Source organism: Bos javanicus, chromosome 3 (assembly GCF_032452875.1).
Source record: "Bos javanicus breed banteng chromosome 3, ARS-OSU_banteng_1.0, whole genome shotgun sequence".
NCBI lineage: Eukaryota > Metazoa > Chordata > Mammalia > Artiodactyla > Bovidae > Bos > Bos javanicus.
In genome coordinates, this window is record NC_083870.1 from 25508443 (window position 1) to 25525770 (window position 17328).

The 17328-nt window shown below is 40.7% G+C and overlaps 1 protein-coding gene across 6 annotated transcripts in view; it reads left to right on the forward strand.

Moving 5' to 3' along the window:
• SPAG17 (sperm associated antigen 17) overlaps positions 1–17328 on the forward strand; it is a 252618-nt gene that overhangs the window by 202136 nt on the left and 33154 nt on the right. For all 6 annotated transcript variants that reach the window (XR_009734982.1, XM_061409692.1, XM_061409687.1 and 3 more), the window contains 8 exons: positions 565–747; positions 2131–2244; positions 3299–3344; positions 5226–5325; positions 5544–5591; positions 7964–8063; positions 8779–8881; positions 11277–11408. Coding sequence is in view for 5 of the 6 variants with exons in the window: in XM_061409692.1 (XP_061265676.1) it covers positions 565–747; positions 2131–2244; positions 3299–3344; positions 5226–5325; positions 5544–5591; positions 7964–8063; positions 8779–8881; positions 11277–11408 (826 nt within the window). In the remaining variant the exon portion in view is untranslated. The remainder of the gene's footprint in view (positions 1–564; positions 748–2130; positions 2245–3298; positions 3345–5225; positions 5326–5543; positions 5592–7963; positions 8064–8778; positions 8882–11276; positions 11409–17328) is intronic.

Here is a 17328-nt window from a genome sequence, read left to right on the forward strand (position 1 = left end):
TGAGCGTCTTCCAGCCCAGCGTTTCTCATGATGTACTCTGCATATAAGTTAAATAAGCAGGGTGACAATATATAGCCTTGATGTACTCCTTTCCTGATTTGGAACCAGTCTGTTGTTCCATGCCCAGTTTTAACTGTTGCTTCCTGACGTGCACACAGATTTCTCAGGAGGCAGGTCAGGTGATCCAGTATTCCCATCACTTTAAGAATTTTCCACAGTTTGTTGTGATCCACACAATCAAAGGCTTTGGTGTAGTCAGTAAAGCAGAAGTAGATGTTTTATGGGAACTCTCTGTTTTTCGATGATCCACTGGATGTTGGCAATTTGATCTCTGGTTCCTCTACCTTTTCTAAATCCAGCTGGAACATCTGGAAATTCACAGTTCACGTACTGTTGAAGCCTGGCTGGGAGAATTTGGCCATCACTTTGCTAGCGTGTGAGATGAGTGCGATTGTGCGGTAGTTTGAGCGTAGTGTCTACATAATAAGTACACAGTGGAAGAAAAAGTCTAATATTAAAACATACTCATTTCTTTGATGGTGGTTTTGCTTATTTTGGTGACAGAAAAAAACTCCAGGACCTCCGTTTGGCACTCAGATTTGGAAGGGTCTCGACATTGGCTCCAAACAGTTAGTGAACACTCCAGCCCCTATACTGAAGAGCCCCAGTGTGCTACAGACACGCCAGTTCATCCAGCACGAGGTCATAAAGAATGAGGTGAAACTGAAACTGCAGATTTCCCTGAAGGTAAGGGATTGCAGGTAACCTGACCAAAAGAATCAGCAACAGGGCAACCATTCCTCTTGGTTTCCTAAGGAACCTGAACTTACGGAATTGTACCAATATTTATTTAATACAACACATGAATGCCAATCTTCAGTAGGAGGTTGCATGATGGAAAATATTTCATGGTTCCCATAAAGTAGAGGAAGTATTAAGGCTCCAAAGACGTTGAGAAGATAAGTATCTTTTAAATGTGATTGCACTATTGTTGTCCTCCTTTCTCACTCTCTGGAAAACTGATCTAGTAACCTCTGGGAAAAGGTAGAACTGCATATTAACTTGATACTTGTCCCTAATGTAAGTTATTTCCTAGTTTTTCTCCTTCTGTGACCAGGCATGTTGTATTATATAACACTTCTTGAGCATTTCTGACAGACTGCTGGCTGTCTATTTATCAGTGGCAGCTAGTTACTGGTTGAAAATGGGAAGCAATAGGATTCCCTGAATAATCTTCATTCTTCCATGGAAGAAAAGGATTTAGTTAGTCTTTGGAAACAGTCGAAGCTTTTGCTGATATATAGTTCACTATTAAGCATGTCTGCAGCGCCTCACTGTCAAGAGTGTCCACTATCTCAGAACGTGTGTCGTATGTGTTTAGTTTATGGCTACACATCCCACACCTGGCATACAGCAGGGGACCGTTATTCATGAAAATTCAAGTATTTATGGTTTTCAGCAAAGGCATGAACTGAGCCACTTACATTCATAAGTATCATCTTGAAGACTATACCTGCAGAGGACTCTAGAAATCATCTATCCCAGCGCTGTCCATTTTATTGATGAGGACGCTGAGTGAGAAGCTGGGCTTCTCTGAGGTCTGCTGCTGCTGCTGCTGCTAAGTCGCTTCAGTCGTGTCCGACTCTGTGCGACCCCGTAGACAGCAGCCCACCAGGCTCCTCTGTCCATGGGATTCTCCAGGCAAGAACACTGGAGTGGGTTGCCATTTCCTCCTCCAATGCATGAAAGTGAAAAGTGAAAGTGAAGTCGTTCAGTCGTGTCCGACACTTAGCGACCCCAGGGACTGCAGCCTACCAGGCTCCTCCGTCCATGGGATTTTCCAGGCAGGAGTACTGGAGTGGGGTGCCATTGCCTTCTCCATCTGAGGTCTGCAGACAGTTCTAATGGCCCGTGGCTCTTACAGCTTTACTCTTGAGCTTTTCGGGTCTTTGCTTATTAACATATTAAGGAAAAGCCTTTCCAGATTGCTTGACTAGTAGCTGGTTGCTGAGCAGTGTAAACTTACATATTCTTAACCTTTTGTAATATTTCCAGTTGCTGTTAACTATTTTGTATCTCTCTCTACCATACTTCTGTGTTTTATTGATTTCTTTTATTCTACTGATTTAGGATTACATAAACCATATTCTAAAGAAAGAAGATGAGTTGCAGGAAATGACAGTTAAAGATTCCAGAACTGAGGAGGAGAGAGGCAATGCTGCAGATCTCCTCAAGCTGGTTATGGTGAGAAAGAAATGTTTTCTAGTCCAGTGTTTTTTGCTTTTGTTTCAGTATTCAATGCATCAAGACAAAATATTGTAAGTAACAGCTATTTCTGTCACTTTTATGAAGGTTTTTCCCCCTCCTTATAATTTCTTATTTCTGTGGAACCCTGATTCCTTATATGTATCACATTTTGTAAACACTTTTTGAAAGAAAGTGAAAGTGAAGTCTCTTAGTCATTTGTGACCCTGTGGACTGGCCTGCCAGGCTCCTCTGTCCCTGGGATTCTCCAGGCAAGAATACTGGAGTTGGTTGCCATTTTCTTCAGGGGATCTTCCTGACCCAGGGATTGAACCCAGGTCTCCCACATTTGCAGGCAAACTCTTTTACCATCTGAGCCACCAGAGAATCCCAATATGATGCGTTTTAGTCTCTTCCTTCAGAGAAGGCAATGGCAACCCACTCCAGTACTCTTGCCTGGAAAATCCCATGGATGGAGGAGTCTGGTGGGCTGCAGTCCATGGTGTCTCTAAGAGTCGGACACGACTAAGTGACTTCACTTTCACTTTTCACTTTCATGCATTGGAGAAGGAAATGGCAACCCACTCCAATATTCTTGCCTGAAGAATCCCAGGGACAGAGGAGCCTGGTGGGCTGCCGTCTATGGGGTCACACAGAGTCGGACAGGACTGAAGCGACTTAGCAGTAGCAGCAGTAGCCACAGTCTCTTCCTTGACGCATGAATAATTCTGAAGGCTCTTAAATAAAAGTTTTTATTGTCTTCAGAGAAGCTGGCATTCATTGAAATGTATGAATTAATAAATGAAATTGGAAGAAGGAAGAAAAAGCAATTTCTACACTTAAGTGTAGAATGATTTCCACTTTTAGAAATTTGCTAAATGAAATAAATGACTAAAAGAAAAATCACTTTTTGTATCAGTATTAAAAACTAATTCATTTTACAGTAGTTTCCATAAAAGATCAATTTGCATATATAAAGAAGAATCTTGCTAAACAAAGTAAATTTTGTATGTAATATAATAATTACTATTAAGGAACTCTCTCTTCATTTCAGTCTTTCCCTAAAATGGAGGAAACTACAAAAAGTCATGTTACTGAAGGTAATTATACTTAATATTTTTCTGTAAAATAGTTATAGATTTCAAAGGAGCAATCTTAAATACACTTCTCAGTTAAATTCTCTCATCTGATAGCAAAGTAGCGTATACATATTTGTTGTCATACTGGCCATGTTGTACTGTAATGACTTTTTTATACGCTTTCCTGTCTAAATTGTGAGAGTCTTAAAACTATGATTGCCTCAAATTCATTTTTGTCGCATGTTGCGTGAAAAATGTTGACATTTGGCTTTTAAGTTAGTGTCAACTTGTATTTAGAACATAGCAAACATACAGGAAGGAAGCAGTCAACCGAATACACTCTACCCCTAACACACGCAGTCACATACACAAAACTTTGGAGCAACTACATAGATATAACTAAAACCTTGCCATGTTTTACACTACATGTAGCCCAAGCAGTCTACTTTTGGAAAGCAATTTATTTGGGACTATATACAGCCCCGGCCAACTTGGTTATATAGTTTCATAGTTCATAGAAGATAAGCAGCAGAGAATTTTTGTGGTTTGGGGTTTTCTTTTCTGACTGTATGACAAAAGTCAGAAACTGGCAGCCACGGGCTCTGTTCAGCCCACAGGCGTGTTTTGCGTGTCCTGCGTGGTGCTGGCTTGCACAGCTGTGTTTGTTGTTTGGTATATCTGAGTCTTCCTCTACCATACCGTGACATGTAGCTGAAGATGATTAGCAGCTGCGCCTCCAGGACTGCCATGAACCAAAGGGTCCATCAAAGCCCCCAGCGTCTCCTGGTGCTTACAGTCTGTTGTCACTCTTTTTGTGGGTGGCCTCTTACATTAGGGTTGCCAGATTTAACAAATGAAAATACAGAAGACCCAGTCAAATTTGAATTTCAGAGAAACAACAATTTTTTTTTTATTATGAGCAAGTTCCAAAATAACAAGGAGCATGCTTATACTAAAAAAACTGTTATTGCGTCTCTGAAATTCACGTTTGACTAGATGTCCTACATTAGTAACCCTACATTGTAGCATTTGAATTTTTAACCTCTGGTGTGAGGGAACAGTCAGTGAACAGGTAAATACACAAGTTGTCCAATGTTGAAGGATAAACCAAACGTATTTTTCAAACAGACAAACAGATGCAGGAATCAACAGTCTTGCATGTTTACAGCTGCTCTGACACATTAATAGTGGTGATCCTAAGTCATTGCCCCTCAAAGTACTTCCGAAAGCACTAGTCTATGACATGGTTCCAGAGGAAAATGAGTTTTATGATAAAATAAATTTGGATACTGCTGCATAATGCCTTATATTCTTAGACAGCCACAAGGTACATGAACTAATTAAGGGTTCAGAAAAGTCCTAAAGTAATGAAACATATTTAACCTTATATAAATCAGTATTTCCTAAACTCATATAACCATGGGATAGGGAACCTTCCTTTCTTTTTTATCTCCTGTTAACATTTTGCTGAGACCATGTTGTGGAATAACCTCTGAGAATCACTGCCCAAATTATCAAACAACCATCATCTTGTATTCATATCCTTGGATTCAGACCCTAAGGTATCTTTTTAAAAACACAATTTCAATAAGATATTTACTTTTGGGGAGTTTTGGTGCTTCAGATGCGAAGAAACTCAGGTAGAACACTGATTCCCCTGATGATGTAGGACAGATGAAGAGTTTGCCACATTTTATGTTTTGATTCTAAGATGTGTGTTTTCTAGAGGGATATTTCATAGAGCTACCTAGTTTCCTGTGATATTATAACTTGGTCATGGAAATTCTAGTAAACACTTGAGAGGCTAAATATAGGCTCTTAGAAAACATCTCAGATGAATGCTGATTGTGTGTTGTGCTGTCAAGAAGTGAGGATAAAAGCTAAACCCATCTATTTTTAAAGTTGCAGCCCACCTAACTGATTTATTTAAGCAGTCTTTGGCTAATGCTACGGAATGTCCACCAGAAACCTTTGAGACAGATTTCCTTGAAAAGAAATTGAGGTAAGCTGATCCAATAATGTGTTCCAATCAGTATTAAGGAAATGAGGAGGAAATGGGAGATAAGAGTATAATACTGAGGGTGATAGTATCTAGGAATTCTCAGCTTTTCATCTTCCACGCTGTTAACAATTTATCTTGCAAGGGTGGTTTTTCTTCTATTGTCTGTAAGCTGAGAGCATTGCCCTTTTCCATCATATTTTCCCTTTCCTTTTACACAGGCACACAGAGACAACAAAGCGCTGGAAAGAAAAACTAGCTCAAAAGAGGTAATTCTACCCTGAAGTCTACAGAAGCGTGTGAAAGACCCAGTTTTGTGGAGTCATAGAATTTTAGGATGGGATGGTTTGCAAGGTCCTACCATCTAGGCTCCCCCTGTTCTTAAAATCTCTGCTAATACATTTCTGCCCAATGGGCATTCATTGTGCAATGATGTTGTAATCTTTTGAGGAAACCCATTATTAGAACATTAGGTAGATCCTCTCTCTGTCATAAGCAAGAAAGTGCTCTTGTATTCTCTGTGCTTTGGTAATTCTAATATATTGATAAATATTCTGGAACTTAATGTAGAGCATTGTCATAAACTCGCAAGGGTTCTTATAATGCACATGAGAAATGTACTCTCAGCACTATGTGTGCTGGTTTCCTTTCAGTCTTAGCTGAGGATTCCAACCCCAGCCCTCTCGCCCTAAAGAAAGGAAACCAGATATATTTATTGGGTATACAGTAGTACATATTGTACCATTGTACACGTGTGCATGGCTGCTCTCCAGAATGGCTCCCAGGATGAATATGCTTCTTAATAAAAACGTCTGGGTTGTGGAATGTGTTGGATAAGTGGTGAGATAAGACCTTAGGTCTCAGGGGCCACCCTCCTATAAGACTAGAAGATATATACTGTCCTATAGAATATCCCTGAAAGGATTTCCAAGAGCCTGGTGACAGAGTCTGTGGGGAAGGAGGCTGAGAGGTTAGGGGACAGTGTAAGATGAACTTCCTTTCCATGATGTACTCTTTTCTACTTATGTACACGTGCATGCATTATCCATTCACATTTAAATTTTTTTGAAACATTAACATTTTGAATTTTAACCCATAGCTAGGTAATGGCAAGCCAACAAAAGTTTTTGAGGAAGAAAATGCAACATGGAATTAGATATGTGTCCTAGAAAAGAGAAGGGCTAACAACATGGAAAATGGGTGGGAGATGAGGGTGAAGGAAGGAGAAAGTTTCCAGGATATAGAAGGTGGTCAACAAATGATAGATGCTGTGGAAGAATTGGAGAGGAAAATGAAAAGAGGAATTTGGGCTTATCAGTTGGAAGATTTATTGATTTCTTTTGTGAGAACAGTTTTAAGAGAGTGGTAAGCAGTAGCTAGACTGCCATAGATTGATGAATGAATCCATTGAGGCAGTAGAGATTTGACAGAAATTCAAGTTATTTAATAAGACAATTTTCATTCAGCCAGTATTTCTAGAGAGGCCGTCTAACATAAGAGAAAAAGCACTAGTCTTAAAGGCGGCAGACCTAGAATCAGCTTCCATTTGATTATCTGCAGACTGTATGATGCCAGCTGGCTATTTTACTTCAGTAAAATTTACTTCAGGATTTCAGTTACTTATCTATAAAATAGGATGATTAGACTGCCTAATGTCTAGGACCTCTGTCAGTTCATCAACAGCTGACTTGCATGGGCACTAATCAAGATCACTGGCTTAAGGGCATACTACCCGGGTTTTAATTCAGACTTCACCTCTCACTGGTGACGTGATTTAGGGTAGGTTACTTAACTTCTATGTGGGCTTCCCTGATAGGTCAGTGGTGAAGCAACTGCCTGCAGTGCAGGAGACCTGGGTTCTATCCCTGGGTTGGGAAGATTCCCTAAAGAAAGAAGTGGCAGCCCACTCCAGTATTCTTGCCTGGGAAATGCCATGGACAGAGGAGCCTGGCGGACAACAGTGCATGGGGTTGCAATAAGTTAGATACAATCTAGCAACTAAAACTCACATGCACATTTAACTTCTATATGCCTTGATTTTTTTTGACCAATAAAATGTAAATGTAAAGTGCTTTGCAAACTTTTCCTGGCATGCAATAAACACTAAAAAATTATTTCAGAGAGGGTTAGGTTCAGCTACATTTAACAAACAAGTACAGGTTCTAGTATTGGAAAGATGGCTAGCAGGATTATTGTGATTGTTTTTATTTTACTTTGTGCTCATTAATTATTCATAAGCCATTCATTCCCTAAGTTTCTGTGTTTATTAACATTGCTACTGAAATTTTGGAAATCAGTAGAATCTAACTATCAAACTCCAGAGAACTGGAAAGACAGGAAAAAAGGTCAACATGTGGTTTGTAGCCTTCTGAGATCAACTGTAAAACCAAACTACAAGCTGGTGTCATTATTTCCTAGCTTACTTGAAAGTCTAATTTCCAATGTAGGAAGTGTGATCGATTCTAGAAGAAGCAGAAAATGAACTAAAACAATTTGACAGAAAAAATTGCCTGCGTTAATTCTTATCAGTTTTGCTGTTCAGGATCTGCATTTTCTGTGGGATTTAGAGCTGAAACACAAGCAAATAACATTTTGAAATATTTTTTGTCATCTTTTGCATCATTGTGGAAATATCTACCAGGAAGGAAATTGAAAAAACACAGAATTATCTAAAGGAAATTAGGAGCAAAGTAATATCACCCTACTTCAAATCTGAACTGAGCAAGCTTTATCAGTCTCAGGTAATTGAATATAATTGAATGAGTCCTCGTAAGAATTGATACAATGCCTACGCTATTAATGTAACCTACCTATCGTGATGTTGCTTCTTCCCTGCTTCAACCATCAGCCCAACTGACTAGCCCACACTCTTCAAGTCCATGTTTTCACAAGCATATGAGAGGGAAGTTCTTTGCCAATGTATTACTATAGCTCCACCTCCCTGCCTTACATTAGCGCTATTAATTACATTCTCCCACCTCTGTTTTAAGCCCTTTGGGGGGATTGAATTCTCCCTATTGATGATTACCCTCTGATAAATCCCATTTTGAAATTTTTATTCTATTAAAAATGTCCTCACTCATCAGCGGCTGAGGCAACACTAAGAGATTATGAGTTCTGGAAAGTCCATGGAAGGAGAACATGCCTCACCTCTTCTATGAAATCTTGAAACTCTAAAGCAAAAGGACTATCGCTATGTGTTCAGAACTCCCTGTGCTTCTGTGAAAATTCCAAATGCTATTATTTACCACAGGTGGCCTGACAAGAAAGTATGGGAAATTATGGGGAACAAAATCTAGAATTAAGTTACTCTCTTGAAAAACTTGTAGCTTACAAACCTTTTTCCCAGGGCCCTAAAAAACACTTTTATCACTGCTCACCAACTCAGAGTGCTTGGAGCAGTTGCCTTTTGGCCATGAGTTAAGTCTAAAATAAGTCTTTGGTTTTTCCTTTAAGTTTAATTATCTGGACACCCTTTCCAAAAACTTGCCTCCTTTGACAAAGAAAGATGAGGATGCAAGCAAAGAAGCTGCTCAAGATACATCCAGTCCTCCTCCAGGTGTGTGCTCATGTAGCTCTTACTCCTGTTCATGTAGAACATAGCCAGTTTCCTTCCACTTTTTGTCTCAGTAATGGCTAATTATATGACCCATTGTGACCTATGTATTACAGATTTGCCTGAGTTATGAGGAAACTAAGCTGTAAATAAAATTTAGTTTCATCCTGTATGCTTAAAATTTGCCTAAAAGTATTGAGAAGACCTGACTAAAGATAAAAATCATGGGAGTATTGAAAGGTTGTTGGAGAATGGGGCATTCATGTGGTCTCAAAATATCACCTCGCATATTGCCTACTAAATTATAAGGTGAAAGAATGGAGAAAGATGGCATTTCAACCTTAATCAGGTGATCAAGCTCCTACCAATTGCAAGACCACCTAGCATTAAGTGTTTTCTCATATAGCACAATACAGAGTTCCTAGAGTGACTCTACTTTCACTTTTCACTTTCGTGCATTGGAGAAGGAAATGGCAACCCACTCCGGTGTTCTTGCCTGGAGAATCCCAGGGACGGGGGAGCCTGGTGGGCTGCCGTCTATGGGGTCACACAGAGTCGGATACGACTGAAGCAACTTAGCAGCAGCAGGACCTGTGTAGAATTCTTGCCAAAAATCTTTAACCAGAATTTCATCAAAAGGAAAAAAGCCAAGAAATCCAGAATGTAGACATTTTATAAGACAACTAACAAACTCTTCAAAGAAGTCAATGTCATTTTAAAAATGTTAAAAGATGAGGTGATTGTTCTGTATTAAAAGAGACATGAAAACTACTTGTAATATATACATTTTTTAAAAATTTTATTTTATTCTTAAACTTTACATAATTGTATTAGTTTTGCCAAATATCAAAATGAATCCGCCACAGGTATACATGTGTTCCCCATCCTGAACCCTCCTCCCTTCTCCCTCCCCATACCATCCCTCTGGGTCGTCCCAGTGCACTAGCCCCAAGCATCCAGTATCGTGCATCGAACCTGGACTGGCAACTCGTTTCTTACATGATATTTTACATGTTTCAATGCCATTCTCCCAAATCTTCCCACCCTCTCCCTCTCCCACAGAGTCCATAAGACCGTTCTATACATCAGTGTCTCTTTTGCTGTCTCGTACACCGGGTTATTGTTACCATCTTTCTAAATTCCATATATATGCGTTAGTATACTGTATTTATGTTTTTCCTTCTGGCTTACTTCACTCTGTATAATAGGCTCCAGTTTCATCCACCTCATTAGAACTGATTCAAATGTACTCTTTTTAATGGCTGAGTAATACTCCATTGTGTATATGTACCACAGCTTTCTTATCCATTCATCTGCTGATGGACATCTAGGTTGCTTCCATGTCCTGGCTATTATAAACAGTGCTGCAATGAACATTGGGGTACACGTGTAGATACTGGATTGAGAAAGAAACAGCTATGGAAGATATTTCAGAGCAATTAGTTGAGTCTGATTTAGGGACTGTATGAAAGGATATTGTGGGATTACTGTAAGTTTTCTTGGGTATGGTGATAGTGTTATAAACATGTAGTGGACATGTCTTCATTTCAGGAGATGCATGTTGAAGAATTTAGGGATGAAATGAAATTTAGTTCTTCTCTTGAATAAACTGGGTTGTTAAAATAACCAGACAGAGGGATTTTCTGCTGTATAATGCAATACCACGAGCTCGGCTGCCTGGAATGAGGACAGCCAAGGAAAACACGTAATTACCACGGCATTTGCAAAGCAAAGATTAAGGCTGGAACAAGGACTCATAGATGTGATGGAGCCCAGTCAGGGATGAAGGCACCCTGAGCAGATGACACTAACCAGTCCAGCCTATCTTTCCATTGAAAGGGGGCCAAGGCCACAATATTATCAGCATGGTCCTTCAGGCAGTTGCCACCATTTAACTAGGGTTGGCAAATACAAGTTGAAATGTATTTGCATCCCCAGTCCTTGAAATATATATATTTAAATTTTGTTTCATATTGCACTGAGTTCTTAGAGCACATTTTAATACAGAGCTACATTTTCAGAGTAATAAATGGACTTAAGATTGGAAACATTTTTAAAAAAGAAATGACAATTCAGTTACTCTGGCCAGGTAAAAGTAGGTTAAATTACCTGGTCTCTGTTTCATAACCCAAGATGACAACTACGCTCTGGTCATAAGGCCCAGAAAGAACCAGCTAGCTCCTTGGGAGTGAGTCTTACAGACACTGTCCTGTTTGTTAATGCCAAACACTGTGTCATATAATGAAAAATCCTGGCTCTTAATGGCTTGCTTCCATTTACTCTCTTTAAAGAGGGTGGGGGGGAAAGCACCTTGTTCATTGTAATACAAACATAAGTAGTCATTGTATCACTGTCCAAAATATCACTTTAAATTATTTGTTTGGGTTTTTTATTTCAGATTCCCAGAAAAATAAAGTTTCAAAACAGGAATCCTCAGATATACTTAGTGTTTCAAAATCAGAGAACCTTGAGGATACCAAGGAGCCTGCTAGCCAAAAGCAAACTGAAAATTTAACAGTGTCTATCAAAGGTATGACAGCCTATTGCTTTATCTCATTGCTTCTGAAAACTGAACATCTTGTCTTTTTGGAGTATGGGAGATGGCCCTCGGGGCATGGTTGGCAGTTACAGAAAAAAATCCTAGTGGGTCGTGGATTGTGAATCTGTAGGACTTTGTAAGGCTTCTTAGCACATCAGAGTATCTCAAAAAATATTTTGAGAATGACTACAAGTCCCAGATTGAAGGAAAGAAATGACAAATTTTTGAGATTTGTTATTTTATTTCTTCAATTTATTTTGATTGATTTATTATTTTATGCATTGTGGTTCTAAGAGTTTGTGTGATTTACTGAAAGTCAGGTACCTAGTAGCTTTGTTGAGCCATGAGTGGCTTGGTAGTTGGACTTAGATTTACCTATGATTTCAATACTTCTTTGGCCTGCAGGTGCTGGAAGAGAAACATCTGTCTTACATAGCGTGTCATCTTATTGGGGTAGCAGAAACTCAAGTGTGGAATACTACAGAATAATATCTAGTTCCTGTAGAGTCACATTACACTGATTTAACTGAAGTCAGTTGAACTAAATATGATTGGGAAAGAAAAAGAGGGAGGGAGAAAGAGAGGGAGGGAGAAAGGAAAGGAAGGAAGGAGGGATAATTTAAATTGTATAGATAAATTTGCACTCCCTGATTCCTGTGGGCATGTTCCATTTTGAAAGTGAGGTGAGGATCAGTTGATGGGTCTTAGTTACCTCTTACAGAAGCAACATCTTGCTTCATTTATGAGTCAGAACTAAGAGATTTACTTTATGCAAGTCCTTTTGCTTTCCTGACTCTAATCTTATGTCTCCTGTGAGGTTTGTTCATTTAGGAGGTGACTTACTCATTGCCCCCTGGAGACAGGAATGGCAACTCACTCCAGTATTCTTGCCTGGAGAATTCCATGGACAGAGAAGACTGGCAGCCTACTGTCCATGGACTGACAAAGAGTCAAACATGACTGAGTGACTTTCACTTCACTTACTCAATGTCAGGCACTGGGAGTACAGCAATTAAGAAGCCAACGTCATATGCAGCTGAACATACTATGAGCAGACCTAGACAATAAGTAGAAAAATAAGTTCAGATAATATTAAGTGGTATCACATAATGTAACAGTATAATGTATGGGGAGTATCTGAGGAGAGAGATACCACTCAGTTAGAGGGTTAGAAGGCCCTTCTGTGAAGGGACATTTGAGCTGAGACAACAGAGACAAGAGGGACGCAGCCATGCAAAGACTGAGGGAAAGGAAAATTCCGGGTAGCGGGAACAGCAAACATGAAGGCCCTTAGAGGAGAAGAAATAGAAATAAAAAGAAGGCATGGACCTGGAAGAAAATGGGCATTGGAACAGTCAGAGAAAGATGAGGTCAGAGAGAGGGGCTGCAGTAAGATCCCATGAGGAGTTTTGAGTTTTATTCTAAGAGGTGAAAGTGAAAATGGTTCAGTCGTGTCCAACTCTTTGCGACCCCATGGACTATACAGTCCATGAAATTCAGTAGGCCAGAATACTGGAGTGGGTAGCCTTTCCTTTCTCCAGGGGATTTTCCCAACCCAGGGATCAAACTCAGGTCTCCCATATTTGCAGGTGGATTCTTTACCAGCTGAGCCACAAGGGAAGCCCACGAATACTGGAGTGGGTAGCCTATCCCTTCCCCAGCGGGTCCTCCTGACCCAGAAATCAAACTGGGGTCTCCTGCTTTGCAGGTGGATTCTTTACTGAGCTATCATTCTAAGAGGAGTTGTAGTCAAACCCCACCAGAAGGTTTTGAGCAGCAGGGTCATTACATGACAAGCTTATGTTTTAGAAAGATCCCTCTGGCAACTGTGTGGACAGTGGCTTATAAGAAGGGAAAAGGGAGGACTGGAGAAAATGGAATCAGGGAGGAAGCAACAGGATATTTGTGAGCATGGACAGAGATCTGGACTAGGGGCTCAAGGCAGAGGTGGTGAGAAGCAAATTAATTGGAAATATATCCAGTGTATATATGTATATGTTTGTGTGAGTGTGTGTGTGTGTGTGTGTGTATGTGTGTGTGTGTGTGTATCAGAGGTAGAGCCAGCAGGGCTTGCTTGTTGATTGGACATGGGGCTGAAACAGAAGAAGAAACAAGGGGATTCCTGGGTTAACTAATGTGACCAGTTGTGAGGATGAGAATTGGTAATTGCAACAAGTTTCCAGGTGGTATTGATGTCACTGACATAGGATCATGCGTTGACAACCACTGCCCTATGGCAAACTCTAGAATGTAAAATCAGGCAGAGGAAGAGCCAGTAAAGGCAACTAAGAAGAAAAAGCCAGCAAAATAGGCGAAAAATGGGAATATGAAAATCACTGAGTGTTTTGAATATATTAAATGCCCCTGAAAAGTTGAGTAAGATAAAAAAAATAACCGTGGAATTGGATACTATTGTGGTCACTGGTGATCTAGACAAGAGAAGCCCCAAGGCACAGAGGAGACGGAAGCCAGCTGGAGCCGCTATGTATAGAATGGCTAAGGAGGAATCAACAACAGCAGCAGGAATGGATAGCTGTAACCAAGAGCTTTGTTGAAAAAATAAAGAAGAAAGACTGCAAGTGGAGGGAGCTGTGTCACTAAGTGAGAGGTTTTTGGTTTTGTTTTAAATTAGACATAGTAGGGACTTCCCTGGTGGTTCAGTGGCTAAGACTCCATGTTCCCAATGCAGCGGTCCCAGGTATGATCCCTGGTCAGGGAGCCAGATCCCACATGCCACAACTTAGAGTTTCCTTGCCTCAACTAAAGATCCCGTTATGTGGTAATGAAGATCTTGTGTGCTGCAACTAAGACCCAGCACAGCCAATTAAAAAAAAAATTGTAATTAGACATACTAGTAGAACATGTTGATTTGCTAAATGATGATAATTCTGCATCAAGAGAGAACCTATGATGCAGGAGAAGGAAACATAATTGCAGGACAGCAAAGTGTTAAAAAAGGTGGGAGACCATGACCTTTGGGGCAGACCCTGAGTCAAAGCTATGGTTTTTCCAGTCATATATGGATGTGAGAGTTGAACTATAAAGAAAGCTAAGCACCGAAGAATTGATGCTTTTGAACTGTGGTGTTGGAGGATGCGCTTGAGAGTCCCTTGGACTGCAAGGAGATCCAACCAGTCCATCTTAAAGGAAATCAGTCTTGAATATTCATTGGAAGGACTGATGCTGAAGCTGAAACTCCAATACTTTGGCCACCTCACGTGAAGAACTGACTCATTTGAAAAGACCCTGATGCTGGGAAAGATTGAAGGGAGGAGAAGGGGACAACAGAGGATGAGGTGGTTGGATGGCATCACCAACTCAATAGACATGAGTTTGAGTAAACTCCAGGAGTTGGTGATGGACAGGGAGGCCTGGCGTGCTGCAGTGCATGGGGTCACATAGAGTCGGACACAACAGGGCAACTGAACTGAACTGAATGACAGGGTTGACCTTGGATGTGAGTAGTGTCACCTCATCCACAGTGGCAGGAGACAGGAGAAAGAATACAGGTACATGGGCAGGAGGGTTGTGGTTTGGTGTTGGGAAGGTGAACGAGTGTGACGTCAAAGGAGTGGATGTAATGAGAGCATAGAAAGCCCATTCCAGAGAAACAGGAAAGCAAAGCAAGAAGGCGTGACTTATTGTTTAAAGTGACAGTGTCTGTTGACTGGAGCTCTCAGGAGGTCAAATAATTGCTCAGCAGATATGATAGAGTAATAAGATGGTGATCTAGAGAGGGAAGCTTAAAACAGAGGTTTGGAAAGTGATAAAATGATTGGTGTTGGCAAGGGCAAAGATATGACCCTGGGAGTTTCTGTGGTGGAGAAGAGGAAAAGATGAAGAAACAGGGTGATGGAAAAATCAGAGAGGACAGAGTTATCCGGGGATGTCACCAAGAGAGATGAAGGGGAAGACCGACTAAGGTGTTGGAACTGCAGTGAATCAAGGCAATGTTTGAGGTGGTCAGCGATTGACAGCTACTTGGAGATGTCAAGTAGTTGACATCTTTTATTAATAATAAAATAGTCTGATGGCATGAGCTTCAAAAGAATGAGAGTGCTTGAGGAGGAAAAAAAAAGTTTTGAAACTAGAGAAACACCTACAGCACCCCTTTTGTTGTTGTTCAGTCGTTCAGTCATGTTGGACTCTTTGAGACCCTAGGGACTGCAGAACGCCAGGCTTCCCTGTCCTTCACCAACTCCCGGAGCTTGCTCAAACTCATGTCCATTGAGTCGGTGATGTCATCCAACCATCTCATCCTCTGTCGTCCCCTTCTCCTCCTGCCTTCAATCTTTCCCAGCATCAGGGTCTTTTCAAATGAGTCAGTTCTTCACATCAGGTGGCTCAAGTATTGGAGCTTCAGCTTCAGCATCTGTCCTTCCAATGATTATTCAGGGTTGATTTCCTTTAGGATTGACTGATTTGATCTCCTTGCAGTCCAAGGGACTCTCAAGAGTCTTCTCCAACACGACAGTTCAAAAGCATCAATTCTTTGCATTCAGCATTCTTTATGGTTCAACTCTCACATTCATACATGACTACTGAAAAACACATAATTTTGACTATATGGACCTTTGTTGGCAAAGTAGTGTCTCTGCTTTTTAATATGCTGTCTAGGTTTGTCATAGCTTTTCTTCCAGCACCTCTACATACTGAAATACCTGAACTAATAGAGACAATGATGTGATTCCACTATAAGTGGTAAATTAAATTTTAATATAAACAATAAAGTTTAAAGAAGTTCAGAGTAGGAAGAGATTAACACAAGCAGCAGGGAAAGTTTTATGGGAGAGGTGGTCTTAAAGAATAAATAGAGTTGCATCGGTTTTAAGATTTAAAATGCAATCACCTGAGACAGCCCTCATTTCACCTGAGGAAACTGAAACCTAGAGAAAGTCAAGCAACATTGAAAATCTGGGACTCTGCCAAGGCCAGAAAATGAGTTTTTTGACTCTGAATTCTCTGTAGTTTATTATACTGCCCTCCAGATGTAGGGAACAGAAAAGAGTATTTTATACTGAAAAAAAAAAAAAAGAAAAGAAAGGAAAGAATGTGTTCAAAGCTTGAGTAGAAATGAACTGGAAACAAATGTAAGTAGATTATTCTTATTTAGTAATAGTACAAGAAATGCTTGGAAAATACGGTAGAATCAGCTAGAGGAGATTTAGATTTGATGAAATAAAAATGAATTTGACAGCATTTGCTGTGATAACACTGTGAAAAATCCTATGGCAACATAAACCAGTTTCAGGGGCTGTGGGCCGACTGTGCAGCCTGCTCCAGACTGCAGGAGGCGTGTTCTGGGCTTGGCACCAGGCCCCTGAGATCTGATGGCGCTCTCTCATCCCAGCCCTACGTTCAGTGACACCACATTGAGAGCTTGAGTCAGCCACAGTGAGAAATCAGCAAATGCCACAAATGTGCAAAGTATACCAACCAGGACAGTTTTTCTCCAGGGAGGCAATTGTTAAGCTTTTTTCCAGCACACCAGCAGCAGCAGGGAGAGCTTGGGTGTATTCCACTCCCACATTGAAGGGGCCCCTCCCTCTGTGGCTGCTGCCTTCAGGGCAGAGGGTTGGAGCTCAGGAGAGGTGGATTGTGGGCTGCCCCCTCAGTCAGTTCAGTTCAGTTCAGTCGCTCAGTCGTTGTCCGACTCTCTGTGATACCATGAACTGCAGCACACTAGGCTTCTCTGTCCATCACCAACTCCCAGAGCTTACTCAAACTAATGTCCATAGAGTCAATGATGCCATCCAACCATTTCGTCCTCTGTCATCCCCTTCTCCTCCTGCCTTCAATCTTTCCCAGCAGCAGGGTCTTTCCCAATAAGTCAGTTCTTTGCATTGGGTGGCCAAAGTATTGGAGTTTCAGCTTCAGCATCAGCCCTTCCAATGAATATTCAGGACTGATT